At 43.9% G+C, this 18,279-nt stretch overlaps 1 protein-coding gene across 1 annotated transcript in view; it reads right to left on the reverse strand.

The window, feature by feature from the left end:
• Positions 1-15,711: 15,711 nt before the first annotated feature.
• Positions 15,712-18,279, reverse strand: part of LOC139159761 (major histocompatibility complex class I-related gene protein-like) — a 33,767-nt gene continuing 31,199 nt past the window's right edge. The window contains exon 7 of the mRNA XM_070737134.1: positions 15,712-16,438. Coding sequence (XP_070593235.1) covers positions 16,347-16,438 — 92 coding nt within the window. The 3' untranslated portion in view covers positions 15,712-16,346. The remainder of the gene's footprint in view (positions 16,439-18,279) is intronic.

Here is an 18,279-nt window from a genome sequence, read left to right on the forward strand (position 1 = left end):
CGGCACCGCAGCAAAAAAGGTTCACCATCACAGGCCTAACCCCTCAGGGGGGGGGAGGAAATGTACCCCCTCTCAACTCACAAAGCATTCCTGATCTGCTCTCCTGTTGCCATAGGCAGGGAGATGGGGAATCGAGCCTCGCAGCTGCATCAAGCAACTTGCACTTCAGTCAAAACAAAGCACATTCCAGTGGGCAATGTCAAGGTCATCTCCAGGGTGACCTACAGTGGCTGGAGGGAGTGACTTCTACAACCCTTGAAATTGCTTCCTTGGGGAATGTGGCAGATGACACGCCTTATGGGGAGAGGGGGAAATAGGGTCAGAGCCAAGGCGCAAATTAAGTGAAGTCAGAGTTGGCTTCACTTGGTTCATGCTGACATGAAGCTCCTAATACATAACTGGATTTCCTTTGAAGCTTGGCTTGAGGCTCATGATTTAATTAGGGCATTGGTTTGAACTCTGACACCCCTTTTTAATGTGAATTTTGTTTTCTTCTTTTGACCCCCTCCAACAATTTTTCACAGACAGACTGATGGACAAGATCTGGCCTTAGATTCCACTGTCTGCCTGCCATCCACTCTCTCCAATAAGCAACTAAGTCAAAAGATCATTTCAATGCAATTTATTAGAGTACTTTATAAAGTAATCTACATAGGGCTCTCTCTATAAAAGTAGAAAAGGATTTAGGGATAGTGATTTCTGACAGTCTCAAAATGGGTGAACAGTGCAGTCAGGCGGTAGGGAAAGCAAGTAGGATGCTTGGCTGCATAGCTAGAGGTATAACAAGCAGGAAGAGAGAGATTATGATCCCGCTATATAGAGCACTGGTGAGACCACATTTGGAATACTGTATTCAGTTCTGGAGACCTCACCTACAAAAAGATATTGACAAAATTGGTCCAAAGACGGGCTACAAGAATGGTGGAAGGTCTTAAGCATAAAATGTATCAGGAAAGACTTAATGGACTCAATCTGTATAATCTGGAGGACAGAAGGAAAAGGGGGGATATGATTGAAATATTTAAATATGTTAAAGGGTTAAATAAGGTCCAGGAGGGATGTGTTTTTGGTAGGAAAGTGAACACAAGAACAAGGGGACACAATCTGAAGTTAGTTGGGGGAAAGATCAAAAGCAACATGAGAAAATATTATTTTACTGAAAGAGTAGTAGATCCTTGGAACAAACTTCCAGCAGACGTGGTTGGTAAATCCACAGTAACTGAATTTAAACATGCCTGGGATAAACATATATCCATCCTAAGATAAAATACAGAAAATAGTATAAGGGCAGACTAGATGGACCATGAGGTCTTTTTCTGCCGTCAGACTTCTATGTTTCTATGTTTCTAGAGAGAGAACCCAGAAAAAAACCCGTATATTTCCTTTTGTACTTTGTGCAGTTAATTTTGTGCAGTGTAAAAGGAGGAACAAGAACAGAATAAAAGGACGGTATTAAAACTTGAAGGGAAATGGAGAATTTGGTCAAAAGAAGCAATTTTTTTAAAAAAACTGATGCCCCTTTTTAATGTGGACCCAATTTTCCAATCCCATGCTATTTATATGATGAGGGAAAATAATTTTCCGTGTGCAACTTTTCCTTTTTGTTATTATGATGGCCAAATTATAAATAATTTATTATGGTGTTTTTACACTTTCCATGATGAGCAAAGTATGAGTAAGAAGCAATGGTGGTTTTTTTCAGAGCTTGAACCATCTCCTGCTGTGATCAGCTTTCCACGGAGCATGTACAGAGTGAGGATAAGACCATGCCTGTGGGGAAGAAGAGGGATCGTCTCCATCCCTTCATCCCTGCCTTTCTAACAATGAAGAAGACTGAGGCCATTAGGGGGACCCTCCAATTTCTGGTGATCTTTGGAAATTGTTCATCTGTTGGGTGAGCTCAGATAATCTCTTTTCTGTCTGGGGTCACAGCAGGCATAACTTTGTCTCTTTTTCAGAGCCTGATTAGTTTAAAGTGCAGCATGTTTTGCAAACAAGAGATTCACACACAAACTACCAGGTGGACAGGTATGGACCGGTATGCACAGGAAAACACATGGTCACCGTCCATATTTGCCAGGGCATCCCCTGAGCATGTTTACTTTTTTGGGGGGTAAAAATATGTTTATTAGATATATACATTAAAAACAGGGTACAGAAAAGTAAAGGGAATATATATAATATACATTCTAGCAATTATAGTTTACTTATATAACATGCGTGAGAGGGGAAAGAGAAAGGAAGAAAGGGAAAGGGATTTAGACAGAAGGGAAAGAAATACAAGAGGAGGAAGGATAGAAAAACAGAGCAAGAAAAGAGTAGTAAGAGAAGTGTGGAGGGCCAGCGTTAGAGATGGGGCTTCCATGTTTTGTGTTCTGTCTGGGTCCCCCCAGACGCCAACACCAACTAAAAAGAGTATCCAGACACACTGGTATAAAGCAAAGGCAGTTTATATATTTGAAAGCAAACACAGAGAACAAAAACTGTTCTTACAGACAGGAACGTTATGAAGCTTCACAGAGGTTTCACGACGGCCAGGCAATAACACAGGATTCTTGCTGGCAAAAACAACACTGGAGGTGATAAAACCCACGCCTCCCCCAAGTCTTCAGCCTTCGAAGCCACAAGCCAGGATCAGAGACGCCAAGAATTGAAGCAAGGTCACAGGACTCCCAATTGATAACTCTCCACAATACAGTAAGGGCGGGCCTGCCTTTTCAACCCTGCTGAGGAGAACCACACCCAAACCCAGCTGTTACCAATTCAGGGATGGAAATACTGGACCTTGCTAATTGGCCCCTTCTTTGGGCTGCCCGTCTCTGCCTCATATCTATGATAGCCTGGGCGTCTTCATCTAATGAATCCAGGCTACTCGCTGGGGAGAGCCCCCCCCCGGGGGTCTCAGGCTGCTCTCCCTCCTCCTCTTCCTCTTCTACCTGATCCTCCCTCTCCTGTTCATCGTCCTCCCCCTCTGAGCATGGATCCGGCAGAGTTCCAGCCGTTCCCTGAGGAGCCTCAGGCTGAATCACAACATTTTGCGGCCTGTGGTTTAAGCATATAGGTGGTGTAGATTTTCCTAAAGTTTTATCCATGTGTATTTGACGTAGTTGGCAGTGCCAACATTTATCAGTGGTTTAAGGGTTTGTTCATTCAGCTTCTTTGTAGTTCAAAATGTGTGTCGATCGATGTTTACAGTTTATGGTTTCAATTTGATATTATGATTCATGTCGTAGTTTACTGGTTTTACACGTTTTAGTTGGACATTTTTCTTGATGTATAATTTTTAAGTAGTTTCTTTTTTTTAACCAATGGTGCCATTTGTCCCATGCTTTGTAGAAATCTGTCTCATCCTTATTTTGCAGTTCCATTGTTAGCTTGGACAGTTCTGCACATTTTGAGCATGTTTACTTTTTAAAGACTTTAGTATCTTGTTTATGTTTATTATGGTCTCTTCTCAGATACACTAGTTACTGGTAAGAACCAAGACTGTCCTTCTGCAAGCTAAGAGCCCTTGGTTAAGTTCCAACTCCAGAGAATCATTTTTCTCCTTTCATTCCTCTCACCTCAACCCTTTAAGGTAGGCCAGTTGGTTGACAAAGTTGAAGCCTTCCGGTGGACAAAACAGGCAGGTAATAATTTGTCTTGGAAGTTCCTCCAAGGCTGCCCCCCAACTGACAACCTCTGCACAAGTGTGGTGCATGGGGGGAAGGGGGCAGAAGCAGATCCTTTGTCTTGCCCTGGAGAGTGTCCCATGGCCACAGCTGTATCTCCTCACTCTCTTTCACCACCGATGAAGAAAGCTGTGAGTCATAATGGAAAAAACCCTGGCTTGCAAGCTTCCTCCTTTCCAGCCAAAAAAACAGTAAACACATTTTTTTGAACAGCAGAATTCTCCCCCCCCCCCCAGAGATTTTACCATTCAGGAGAATCCTAATCACTAGCGTTGTAGCTCAAAAGCGAGCAAATATAATAAGCTCTGAAACTTTTGCCAGACCCATCCTCGAATACAACTCATCTGTTTGGAACCCATATCGCATCTCAGACATTAACACCCTTGAAAATGTCCAAAGATACTTCACCAGAAGAGCCCTTCACTCCTCCACTTAAAACAGAATACCCTACAAGACTAGACTTTCAATCCTGGGCCTAGAAAGTTTAGAACTAAGACGGCCTAAACAAGATCTAAGTATTGGCCACAAGATCATATGGTGCAACGTCCTGCCAGTCGGCAACTACTTCAGCTTCAACCACAACAACACAAGAGCACACAACAGATTTAAACTTAATATTAACCGCTCCAAACATCTTGACTGTAAAAAATATGACTTCAGTAACCGAGTTGTCGAAGCGTGGAACTCATTACCGGACTCCATAGTGTCATCCCCAAACCCCCAACACTTTACCCTTAGATTATCTACGGTTGACCTCTCCAGATTCCTAAGAGGTCAGTAAGGGGCGAGTACAAGTGCACTAGAGGGCCTTCCGTCCCCTGTCCTATTGCTCTCCTATATCTCCTATACCTTTCTTCTATTCCTATTTCTCTTCTTCTATTCTTCCATTGATATGTTCTATTACTATACCTTCTTTTCTGTTATTTCTTAGATATATTTTACTATGAGTATCTCCTCTATAACCTTCATCATGTATTTTACTATGTGTATATAGATATATACCCACTAAAACCCTCATTGTGTATTGGACAAAATAAATAAATAAATAAAATAAATAAATAAATAGAAAGACTAGCACACAAAGGAGAGAGAAAGGCCTACAATGGGCTGAAAATATGAAGGTCAGCTGTTCATGCTTTCTTTTGGCAGTCAGTTCTTTTACTCTGTCCACTTAAAAAACTGTGCAGTTGCTTAGTGATCAAAACCAGGAGACTCCGGGATAGTGGTCATTTAAAAAAAATATTTATTTTTAATAATAACAACAGATACACACTACACAAAAGGCAGTGCACAGTGATGCGTGAGCCCACCATACAACATCATTCATTCAGACCCCTCCACTGAAATGAGGGTATACTGATTTATATTATTTTAAACTGAGAACATTATCATGCTTACCAATTATAGAGCAATTCCAGTTTACCCTTTATAACTCGGTCTCAAATTTTAAACCAAGAACATTACCATGTTTACAAATTATAGGGTGATTCCAGTTTATTCTTTATAACTCGGTCTCAAACCTCTAACCCTGTCCCATCTTCCCATCATTTTTTTTCACTTTATTTCCATTAATCGTATTGATTTTTGTATCCATAATTTCAAACTGAATGTGTTCCACCATGTATGGTACCAATTTTGTATTGTCTATTCTGTTGCATGCTTCCAATCTAAGACTATTACTGCTTGGGCACTTTCTATAGCTGCTTCCTTGATTTCTCTGAATTCACCCATATCACTCCTTTGGGATAGTGGTCATTGAAGACCAGCTGTCAGTTGCTCCCAGTTCGGACCGGTCCTTAGAACCAGTAGTGCCAGTGGTGAGAGGCTGTGCCCATTCCACCCGGATGCGCAGAACATGTGCAATATGCGCAGAATAGTTGTAATAATAATATAATATCCGGAACCGCCTTCTACCGCACGAATCCCAGCGGCCAATAAGGTCCCACAGAGTTGGCCTTCTCCAGGTCCCATCGACCAAACAATGTCATTTGGTGGGCCCCAGGGGAAGAGCCTTCTCTGTGGCAGCCCCGGCCCTCTGGAATCAACTCTTCCCAGAGATTAGAACGGCCCCCACCCTCCTTGTCTTTTGCAAATTACTCAAGACCCACCTTTGTCGCCAGGCATGGGGGAGTTAGGATATTCCTTCCCCTTTGCCATTACAAGTTATGTATGGTATGTTTGTGCGTATGTTTGGTTTTTTATAATAAGGGTTTTTAGTTGTTTTATTAAATTGGATTGTTACATGTTGTTTTTTATCATTGTTGTTAGCCGCCCCGAGTCTGCGGAGAGGGGTGGCATAATAATAATATTTTATTTATTTATTTATTTATTTATTAGATTTGTATGCCGCCCCTCTCCGAAGACTCGGGGCAGCTAACAACAATATAAAAAGACAATGTAAACAAATCTAATATTAAAAGACAATTTAAAAAACCCCAATTTAAAGAACCACTCATACATACTAGCATACCATGTATAAATTCTATAAGGGAAGGGAAATTTCAATTCCCCCATGCCTGACGACAGAGGTGGGTTTTAAGGAGCTTGCAAAAGGCAAGGAGGGTGGGGGCAACTCTGATATCTGGGGGGAGCTGGTTCCAGAGGGTCGGGGCCGCCACAGAGAAGGCTCTTCTCCTGGGTCCCGCCAAACGACATTGCTTAGTCGATGGGACCCGGAGAAGGCCAACTCTGTGGGACCTAACTGGTCGCTGGGATTCGTGCGGCAGAATATAATAATAATAATAATAATAATAATAATAATAATAATAATAATAATAATTTATTAGATTTGTATGCCGCCCCTCCCTGAAGATTCGGGGTGGCTCACAGCAATAATGAAAGACAATATAAGCACATGCAAGTGCATGCAAGTGCATGCACGAAGTAGTGGCAAAATAATTTACAACCAGGGGTGGGCAGCAAGCCCAGCTCCAGCTGATCGGCGGCAGTCACTTCCGGGATTACCGGTCTCAGCTGGGCTCTCCTTTTCCCCCCTGCTGCTGCACCTCCTTGCTTTTTTCCTCTTTCCTCCTTTCTGGCCTCGGATGAGCTTCCCTCTCTCCTGCCCTGCTCCCCTCCAGCCTCACACGGCCACCTCCCAAGGCCAGGAAGGAGGAAAGAGGAAAAAAGTGACAAGCGCACAGCAGCAGCAGCAGCAGGGGGAAAAAAAGGAGAGCTGAGCTGAGCCACACCAAAGCGGTCTGGGCTGCGGTCTTTTTCCCCTTGCAAAGCCCTCACCCCGCCCACAGCTGAGATGAAAAGATATTGTGCAGCAATAATTAGATTAAATTTATTGGATTTATATGCCGCCCCTCTCCGCAGACTCGGGGCGGCTCACAACAATGGTAAACAAAACATAGCAACAAATCTAATATTTCACAATCTAAATTACAGTTTTAAGTTAAAAAATCCAAAAGAACCCCAATATATTTAAAAAAAAAACCAAGCACACAATCGAATCATACACAAAAACTACATGGGCAAGGAGGAGATGTTTCAATTTCCCCATGCCTGACGGCAGAGGTGGGTTTTAAGGAGTTTCCGAAAGGCAAGGAGGGTGGGGGCAATCCTAATCTCCGGGGGGAGTTGGTTCCAGAGGGCCGGGGCCACCACAGAGAAGGCAATTGCCCCCACCCTCCCTGTCTTTGGTAAATTACTCAAGACTCATTTATACTGCCAGGCATGGGGGAGTTGAAATATTCCTTCCCCCTAGGCCATTACAAGTTATGCATGGTATGTTTGTGTGTATGTTTGGTTTTATAATAGGGGTTTTTAGTTGTTTTTTATTATTGGATTGTCACATGCTGTTTTTATCATTGTTGTTAGCCGCCCCGAGTCTACGGAGAGGGGCGGCATACAAATCCAATCAATCAATCAATCAATGTTTCCCCCACATTCACCTCCACATTCATTGGGGCAGGAGCTGGGCCAGAGCTAACCACAACACCACCTACATGTAATCCACATGTAATCAGATTTGGCCCACAAGCCTTATGTTTGACATTTCTGCTCTAAAACAAGGACTGGCGACTTTTAGCATTGAGATGCTGTGGCTACTGGTTGCAAAGACTGAACGTAACTCAACAGAGTGTCAAGAATTGCAACTTGGTGTGAGAATCACAACCACTTCCTTTTCGCCAGAAAAGGATGGGTTGAGAACAAACTACCAGGCCAAGCAAACACAAGCACACAGAGAGGAAGTTTGCTCCCTTTACTCAGTGAACTTTGCAAGTAAGTAAACAAATGAATGCAAATGCATGTACAGGCGATCCTCAACTTACCAACACAATTGAGCTCCAAATTTATGTGGCTGTGAGAAATTTATTAAGTGAATTTATTAAGAGGAATCTGCAATTTCCTCATTAGGTCTGAAGCAAGCTCTCCCAAACAGCAGCAGTGAGCATTTTTGGCAGTCACAAACCAGGACAATGTGGACTGTAAAATTTGTGCTGGAGCAGTTCGTGGACGGAGCATTGAAACTGAGTGAGATAATTACCGACTTTTACTTTAAAGATCTGATTTAAGTCAGATCACAAAGAAGGAAGTCAACCTATTCTCTAAAGCACCTGAGGGTGGAAACTAAACAAGGAGAGAAGTAACTTAGAACTAAGGAGAAATTTCCTAACAGAACAGTTGATCAGTGGAACAGCTTGCCTCAAGAAGTTGTGAATGTCCCAACACTGGAAGTTTTTAAGCAGATGTTGGATAACCATCTGTCTGATGTAATGTAGGGTTGCCTGCCTAAGCAGGGATTGGACTAGAAAACCTCCAAGGTCCCTTCCAAATCTGTTGTTGTTACAAGAATTTTAAAAGATAGGTAGAGGGAGGAGAATACAAGATGCAGACTGATGAATAAGAGTTGAATATTGCTGCAAAATAAGATATTGACTTATGATAGATTGACTGATTTAAAATGGTAGGGAAGGTTTGCCTATTTGCCGATGACTCTAAAGTGTGCAATAGGGTTGATATTCCTGGAGACGTCTGTAATATGGCAAATTATTTAGCTTTACTAGATAAATGGTCAAAGCAATGGAAACTGCAGTTTAATGTTTCCAAATGTGAAATAATGCACTTGGGGAAAAGGAATCCTCAATGTGAGCATTGTATTGACAGTTCTGTACAGTGATCCCTCGAGTTTTGCAACCTTGATCTTCGTGAAACGCTATATCACGATTTTAAAAAAATATTAATTAAAAAAAAAACCACTTCCGCGTTTGGCTTCGGGAGTCAGCTGGGAAGCGGCGCGGCTGTTTTAAAAGGTCGCAGCCGGCCTAAGGGGCTTCTCAGCACCCCCCCGAACCCCCAACCCGGGTTCGGGGGGGTGCTGGGAAGCCCCCCAGGCCGGCTGCAACCTTTTAAAACAGCCGCGCCGCTTCCCAGCTGAGTCCTGAAGCCAAACGCCAAAGGCGAACTTCCGCGTTTGGCTTCAGGACTCAGCTGGGAAACGGCGCGGCTGTTTTAAAAGGTCGCAGCCGGCCTGGGGGGCTTCCCAGCACCCCCCCGAACCCCCAACCTGGGTCTTCCCGGCCGCCCACGCAAAGGGGAAAACCCGGCTCCTCGCTGATGCCCGCCGCTCGCCCGCCCGCCAGCAAGAGGGGGAAGACCCAGGGAAGGTTCCTTCGGCCGCCCAGCAGCTGATCTGCTCGGTAGCGCAGCAGCAGCGAGGAGCCGAATCGGGGTTTTCCCTTTGCGTGGGCGGCGGGGAACGCAAACTCCACCATCTACACATGCGCGGCCGTAGAAAAAAAAGGGCGCACATGCGCAGATGGTGTTTTTACTTCCGCAACCCTACATCGCGAAAAATCGATTATCGCGAGAGGGATCACTGTATTAGCAAAATCTTCAGAAGAGAAGGATTTAGGGGTAGTGATTTCTGACAGTCTCAAAATGGGTGAACAGTGCGGTCAGGCGATAGGAAAAGCAAGTAGAATGCTTGGCTGCATAGCTAAGATATAACAAGCAGGAAGAGGGAGATTGTGATCCCGCTATATAGAGTGCTCATGAGACCACATTTGGAATACTGTGTTCAGTTCTGGAGACCTCACCTACAAAAGGATATTGACAAAATTGAACAGGTCTAAAGACGGGCTACAAGAATGGTGGAAGGTCTTAAGCATAAAACTTATCAGGAAAGACTTAATAAACTCAATCTGTATAGTCTGGAGGACAGAAAGGAAAGGGGGGACATGATCGAAGCATTTAAATATGTTAAAGGGTTAAATAAGGTTCAGGGGGAAAGTATTTTTAAATAGGAAAATGAATACAAGAACAAGGGGACACAATCTGAAGTTAGTTGGGGGAAAGATTAGAAGTAATGTGAGAAAATATTATTTCACTGAAAGAGTAGTCGATCCTTGGAACAAACTTCCAGCAGACGTGGTTGGTAAATCCACAGTAACCAAATTTAAACATGCCTGGGATAAACATATATCCATCCTAAGATAAAATGCAGGAAATATTATAATGGCAGACTAGATGGACCATGAGGTCTTTTTCTGCTGTCAGTTTCTATTTTTCTATGTTGTTGATATATAGTATTTTAAGGCTGTGATGGCGAACCTTTTTTGGTTCACATGCCAAAAGGGTGTGTGTGCATGTGGTAGCACTCAAGCATGTGCCCACACCTATTCCCCCTCATGCCTGCACACACACCCGCACTGCCCCTGTGCTTGCACACAATCCTCCACCCCATCCCCGCACATGCTCAAAGACCTCACTGAAGTCTGGGATGGTGAGAAAACAGGCAAAATGGAAGTTTGGAAAAAACAGTCTTCCTGTTTGCCCATTGTGCTGTTTTTTGCACTCTGGAGCCTTCAAGGAAACTTCCTGAAGCGTCCCTAGTGCAAAAAACAGCACAATGAACAATAATAATAATAATAATAATAATAATAATAATAATAATAATAATTGATTGGATTGGTATGCCGCCCCTCTCCGTAGACTCGGGGCGGCTAACAACAATAATAAAAACAACATGTACAATCCAATAATAAAAACAACTAAAAACCCCTATTATAAAACCAAACATCCGGAGGTAATCTGGTCCAATGCCATGTAAGTCCATTTTTCTGAACTTCCGGCTTGTCCTTTGGGCAGTTTTTTGCACTCCCCTGAAGCCTCTGCAGGGCGAAACAGCCTTCCCCAAGGCCGAAAATCAGCTGGCTAGCACACATATGTGCACTGGAGCTGACATAGGGCAACGCCTCATGTGCCCTCCGATATGGCTCTGTGTGCCGCCTGTGGCACATGTGCCATAGGTTTGCCATCATGTGTGTATTGATATATAAATGGAATTTGTAGAAGAAAATATTTTTTTAAAAATTAAAAAGATAACTTCCAAACATAAGATTAAATACATGGGGTGGGGTGGGGTGGCTGAAAATCAAGAGGTGAAAAAAGCCCAAAGAGAGCTTTGAAACAACAAAAAGCCTGTGAAAAAAGCTTAAACGATTTGAAAGGTGATTCTCCGGTGAACCTGTTTTGTTTATTTGTATTTCTAAACTCCCTGGATTTATTGGATAATCAGCTGTTTTCAACAGACTGTTTAAGCTTGGATTTGAAAACAAGAGAGCCATCTACTGGAACAAGAGAAGTATTACAACACTATAATCACAGTACTGTACTGTATACTCAGGGAAAGTGAATTCAATTCATAGAACAGAATAACATCTGGAAGACAGCGTGACTTTGACTTTATGCTATGACTTGGACAATTTGAAAATATTTTTTTAAATTTTATTAAATTTTATTTTTTAAAACCACAAAACAATACATACATCAACCCACATCAACACATAAACACTGTTTACAGCAATTTTGTCGCAGTAATATTGTATTATTTATATATTTTATATTTTCCCCTCTTAAACTTATCTGATTATATTTACATTGATTTACCTATTTTCACATTTCTATCTTAGAAACATAGGAGATTGACGGCAGAAAAAGACCTCATGGTCCATTTAGTCTGCACTTATATTATTTCCTGTACAGTGATACCTCGTCTTACAAACTTAATTGATTCCGGGACGAGGTTTGTAAGGTGAAAAGTTTGTAAGACGAAACAATGTTTCCCATAGGAATAAATGGAAAAGCGATTAATGCATGCAAGCCCAAAACTCACCCCTTTTGCCAACCGAAGCGCCCGTTTTTGCGCTGCTGGGATTCCCCTGAGGCTCCTCTCCATGGGAAACAACACCTCCAGACTTCCATTGCCAGCGAAGCACCCATTTTTGCGCTGCTGGGATTTTCCTGCAGCATCGCAAAAACACGGAAGTCTAGAGGTGGTGTTTCCCATGGAGGGGAGCCTCAGGGGAATCCCAGCAGCACAAAAACCGGCACTTCGCTGGCAACAGAAGTCTGGAGGCGTGGTATCCCAGTGGCGGTGGCTTGGGTTTGTAAGGTGAAAATAGTTTGGAAGAAGAGGCAAAAAAATCTTAAACCCCGGCTTTGTATCTTGAAAAGTTTGCATGACAAGGGGTTTGTAAGACAAGGTATCACTGTATTTTATTTTAGGATAGATATGTTTATCCCAGGCATGTTTAAATTCAGTTACTGTGGATTTACCAACCACGTCTGCTGGCAGTTTGTTCAAAGTATCTACTACTCATGTGAAGAATCTTTGTTTCTTCACATGGATTAGAACAAAGTGGGTGTCAACAAACTCAAACTCAACCCAGACAAGATGGAGTGGCTGTGGGTCTTGCTTCCCAAGGACAATTCCATCTGTCCATCCATCACCCTGGGGGGGGGGAACTACTGACCCCCTCAGAGAGGGTTCGCAACCTGGGCGTCCTCCTCGATCTACAGCTGACATTGGAACAGGGAGTCATTGCTCACAGTCACTCATGCCCTCATCACCTCGAGGTTCGATTACTGCAACGCTCTCTACATGGGGCTACCTTTCAAAAGTGTTCGAAAACGAACCCGCCGCAGCGAACGCCAAACCTGGAAGTTCGGCAAAAGTTTGGGTTCAGGAGAACGCCGAGAAGCACCGCCACCCATCTGTCACCTTCTGAAACAGCTGGGGGGCTTCTCGGCATTCCACCGAACGCCGAACCTGGAAGTTCGGCAAAAGTTCGAGTTCGGCATTCGAGTTCGGGAGAACGCCGAGAAGCGCCGCTGCCCGGCTGTCACCTTTGCAGAAGAGCCGTGGAACTTTCGACCGGTCGGGAGGCTCAAACAGAGGTGGGGAATCCCAATAGGGAATTCCATGGGCGGACCTTTGATGTCACGAAGATGTCCTTCCTGGAGTCCACGTTTCGGCCGGGCAGGAAGGACATCTTCCTGACGTCAAACCTCTGCCCATGGAATTCCCTATTGGGATTCCCCACCTCGGTTTGAGCCTCCTGACCGGCCGACAGCTCCACGGCTCCACGGGGTCCACAGCTCCATGGGGCAACATTTTACGGTGGTTCTCCTTCTACCTCTCTGGTCGGTCAGTCGGTGTTAGTAGGAGGGCAGAGGTTGACTCCCAAGTCCCTACCTTGTGAGGTTCCTCAGGGGTTGGTTCTCTCCCCTCTGCTGTTCAATATATACATGAAACTTCTGGGTGAGATCATCCAAGGGCATGGGGTGAGTTACCATCAGTATGCTGATGACACTCAGCTGTACATCCCCACCCTATGTCCACTCAGTGAAGCAGTGGAAGTAATGTGCCAGTGTCTGGAGGCTGTCAGGGTCTGGATGGGTGCCAACAGGCTCAGACTCAATCCAGACAAGATGGAGTGGCTGTGGGTACTGCCTCCCAAGGACATGTCCATCTGTCCGTCCATCACTCTGGGGGGGGGAACTATTGACCCCCTCAGAGAGGGTTCGCAACTTGGGTGTCCTCCTCGATACACAGCTAACTTTAGAAAACCATATTTCGGCTGTGGCGAGGGGGGCCTTTGCCCGGGTCTGCCTGGTGCAGCAGTTGCACCCCTATTTGGACAGGGAGTCTTTGCTCATGGTCACTCATGCCCTTATCACCTGGAGGTTTGACTACTGCAATGCTCTCTACATGGTGCTACCTTTGAAGAGTGTTCGGAAACTTCAACTCGTCCAGAATGCAGCTGCGCGAGCAGTCTTGGGCCTTCCAAGAAATGCCCACATCTTGCCATCACTTTGCGGATTGCATTGGCTACCGATCCATTTCCGGTCACAATTCAAAGTGTTGGTTATGACCTATAAAGCCCTTCATGGCATAGGACCAGATTATCTCCAAGACCGCCTTCTGCCACACGAATCCCAGCGACCGGTGAGATCCCAGAGTTGTCCTCCTTAGGGTCCTGTCGACCAAACAATGTCAGCTGGTGGGAGCTAGGGGAAGAGCCTTCTCTGTGGGAGCCCCAACCCTCTGGAATCAGCTCCCCCCAGAGATTCGCACTGCCCCCACCCTCCTCGCCTTCCGAAAGAGCTTAAAAACTCATCTTTGCCGCCAGGCTTGGGACTTTTAAATCTTCCCCCTGACCAATGAATGTTTAAGTATGAGTGTTGAATGATTGGTTTGATAGGTTTTCCTTTTTTAATTAAATTAAATGGTTGTTTTAATGTAGTATTAATTATTATTTAATTAATTGGATTCAAATTATTGTTTTGTTTCTTGTATATGCTGTGAGCCGCCTCGAGTCCTCAGAGAGGGACGGCATAGAAATCCAAATAAATAAATAAGTAAGTAAGTAAGTAAGTAAGTAAGTAAGTAAGTAAGTAAGTAAGTAAGTAAGTAAACAAACAAACAAATAAACAAACAAATAAAGCCTTTGATTCAGTGATACACGACAAACTACTTCTGAAACTATAATCATGCCTTAAAATGTTGATATTAAAAGGACCTAGCGTGTTTTCTCCAAAATAAGCCCCAGCTTGATTTTTACATGTGTGCTCAATATAAGCCCTACCCCACAAAATAAGCCCTAGTGAAGATCCCGCCCACTCCATTGCATCTGGTTGCCTGGGGTGGGGCAAAGTACATGACTAAAAATCAAGCAAGGGTTGGAATTGTGGGGTGGTGCTGCTTATCATAGAAACATAGAAACATAGAAGTCTGACGGCAGAAAAAGACCTCATGGTCCATCTAGTCTGCCCTTATACTATTTTCTGTATTTTATCTTAGGATGGATATATGTTTATCCCAGGTATGTTTAAATTCAGTTAATGTGGATTTATCTACCACGTCTGCTGGAAGTTTGTTCCAAGGATCTACTACTCTTTCAGTAAAATAATATTTTCTCATGTTGCTTTTGATCTTTCCCCCAACTAACTTCAGATTGTGTCCCCTTGTTCTTGTGTTCACTTTCCTATTAAAAACACTTCCCTCCTGGACCTTATTTAACCCTTTAACATATTTAACTGTTTTGATCATGTCCCCCCTTTTCCTCCTGTCCTCCAGACTATACAGATTGAGTTCATTAAGTCTTTCCTGATACGTTTTATGCTTAAGACCTTCCACCATTCTTGTAGCCCGTCTTTGGACCCATTCAATTTTGTCAATATCTTTTTGTAGGTGAGGTCTCCAGAATTGAACACAGTATTCCAAATGTGGTCTCACCAGCGCTCCATATATAAGGGGATCACAATCTCCCTCTTCCTGCTTGTTATACCTCTAGCTATGCAGCCAAGCATCCTACTTGCTTTTCCAACTGCCCGACCATACTGCTCACCCATTTTGAGACTGTCAGAAATCACTAACCCTAAATCCTTCTCTTCTGAAGTTTTTGCTAACACAGAACTGCCAATGCAATACTCAGATTGAGGATTTCTTTTCCCCAAGTGCATTTGGAAACATTAAACTGCAGTTTCCATTGCTTTGACCATTTATCTAGTAAAGCTAAATCATTTACCATATTACAGACCCCTCCATGTTAAAACAAAATGCATAAGCCACGCCCACAGTGTGATAGTAAAAAATTTGGTAGCCCATCACTGGGTGGGCCGGCAGTGGTCACACAGGCTCCCACTGGGTAGGACTGTTGTTGCCACTGCCACGAGGTGAGACAGTGGAAGACATTCCCTGAAAGTAAGACATGGCGCCTCTTTTGAAGACAAAAACACACGCAGAGAGATATAAATCCCGGTCTTATTTTGGGGGAATTTTCCCCATATAAAAATAAAAGGTAAGTTTATCAAGGTTCTTCTTTAAAACACAAAATCTAGAAAGGGCAAAAAAAATTGTAGTGTAATCCTGGGTAGATGTAGATTTAAGTTTATAAAAGTCCAGCAAGGTATTATAAAGTAGAAGTCAACTAGTCATAAATCAAACAACTGTAAAATGTAAGGCTTCAAAAAGTGCAAAAAGTGCAATTAAAACCCAGGCGTGTTTATGAATGACAAGCATCTGAAGGGAAAAGGTGGCAAGAGATTAGATGTGGGCATCGAGACTCCACTGTTTCATGTAGCGTATATAAGCATATTATAAGCCATCATTGTCCAGAAACCATTTTCCTTGCGAGCAATACAACAGGAAACAATCACGTGAACAATAGAGATGAATCCTAGAGTGGCAATGTGATACAACAGCATGATAGATAGAGATGCATAGAAGGTAGGCATAACACCTGTAACACACACACCCTCCTGCTTCTCCTTCAGTTCATGATCATCTGAAACTCCGCTTGGGTCCTTCCTAATCTCTTCTTCATAAATCCAAGAGCAAAGCGACCAAATAATCAGCTTGGTGGCAAAAGTAACTGTTCATCAGCAGCAGAAAAAGAATCCTTGACAGTTCAAGACGCCATCTTGAGGGAAGAGTCCCTTCCTCTGTCCTTGTGATGGAGAGTCCACTCGTGCTGCAAAGAGGAGGGGGGAAAAACAGGCAGGGTCAGTCTGAGAGGGAACCAAGAGGAGGAATCCGTCCAGGCTGAGGGATCTGCAAAGATCAGCCCAGCGAAGGAACAAAAGCTGCAGATTCAAGAGAGGGATCAGGTGGGGTGGGATTTTCCTAAATACAAGATGGAGGGTGTTCTGTTGGGCTCTCTGGTAGACTCCTCCCAAAAATTTACAGGTACAAATTTCAGACACACACACACGTTTGAAAATTCAAAACAATGTTCTTTATAATGAAAATTCACTTAACCTAAGCCCTCTTTTGGTATAGCAAAGAGCACTCATCTCCAAACAAACTGGTGATTTGTACAAGTCCCTTATCAGTTCTGTGATACTTAGCTTCCTTCTTCTTTCACAAAGTGAAACACACTTTGCTCTGGTTTAGTTTCATAGTGGGGAAAAATCAGCACACAAAGGTCAAAGTCAGTAAAGCAGTCACGAAACACAACGATCAGATAATCCTCCACAATGGTCAAACCCACAGGCTGCTATTTATAGCAGCCTCACTAATGACTACAGCCCCACCCAACCACAGGTGGCCTCATTTTCTTTGATAATAATCTCTCAGCTGTTGCTGCCTATGCATCGCTCTCCGCATACGTGGCTGTATCATTAACTCTTGTTCTGAATCCAAGGAGGAGCTAGATAATTGATCTCCTTCTGAGCTGTCTGCCACACTCTCCTCCTCCCTGTCACTCATGCCTTCTTGGTCAGAGGAGCCTTCATCAGCAGATTCCACAGGGAGCAAAACAGGTCTGCGGCATGTTTTATTATTTATTTATTTATTTATTTATTACTTAGATTTGTATGCCGCCCCTCTCCGAAGATTCGGGGTGGATGTCTCCCTCACATCCGCAGTCCTTGGGGCAGGAGCTGGGCCAGAGCTAACCACACCACCACTTGTTAGCAATAGCACTTTATTACAGAGCCAGCACATTGCCCCTACAATCCGGGTCCTCATTTTACCCACCTCAGAAGGATGGAAGGCTGAGTCAACCTTGAGACAGTGATGAGATTTGAACCGCTGACCTGCAAATCTAGCAGTCAGCTTTAGTGGCCTGCAGTACTGCACTTTACCCACTGCGCCACCTCGGCACATATCTGATCAGCAGAAGTAGCTTGCAGTATTGCACTCTAACCACTGCACTACCTTGGAACACCCACTATAGCTTGCATGGGTGCATTTTAAACTAGCGGAAGCCTCGAAATGCTTTTCAAGGGTAACCTCATATAGAGAGCATTGCAATAGAGAAGGCGTGAGATGATGAGGGCATGAGTGACCTTGTGAAGAGCCTCCTGGTCTAGGTAGGGTTGCAACTAGTGCACAAGACAAACCTGTGCAAAGCCATCCCCCCCTGCAGCCATAACTGAGAGATATTAATCTAGTCTCAGCTGAGAATCTAGGAGGATGCCCAAGTTGCCAACCTTATCTGAGGGGGTTATTTCTCCCCCACCCAAGACAGACAGATGGTATGGTCCTTAGGAGGCAGAACCCACAGCCACTCAGTCTTGTCCAGGTTGAGCTTGAGCCTGTTAACTCCCATCCAGACCCTCACGGCTTCCAGGCACTGGCAATTACATCTACCGCTTCTCTGAACTGACTCGGGGTGGAAATGTACAGTTGAATATAATTGAACGGGTCCAAAGACGAGCCACAAGAATGGTGGAAGGTCTTAAGCATAAAACGTATCAGGAAAGACTTAATGAACTCAATCTGTATAGTCTGCAGGACAGAAGGAAAAGGGGGGACATGATCGAAACATTTAAATATGTTAAAGGGTTAAATAAGGTTCAGGAGGGAAGT

The sequence above is a fragment of the Erythrolamprus reginae genome, chromosome 2 (assembly GCF_031021105.1).
Source record: "Erythrolamprus reginae isolate rEryReg1 chromosome 2, rEryReg1.hap1, whole genome shotgun sequence".
NCBI lineage: Eukaryota > Metazoa > Chordata > Lepidosauria > Squamata > Dipsadidae > Erythrolamprus > Erythrolamprus reginae.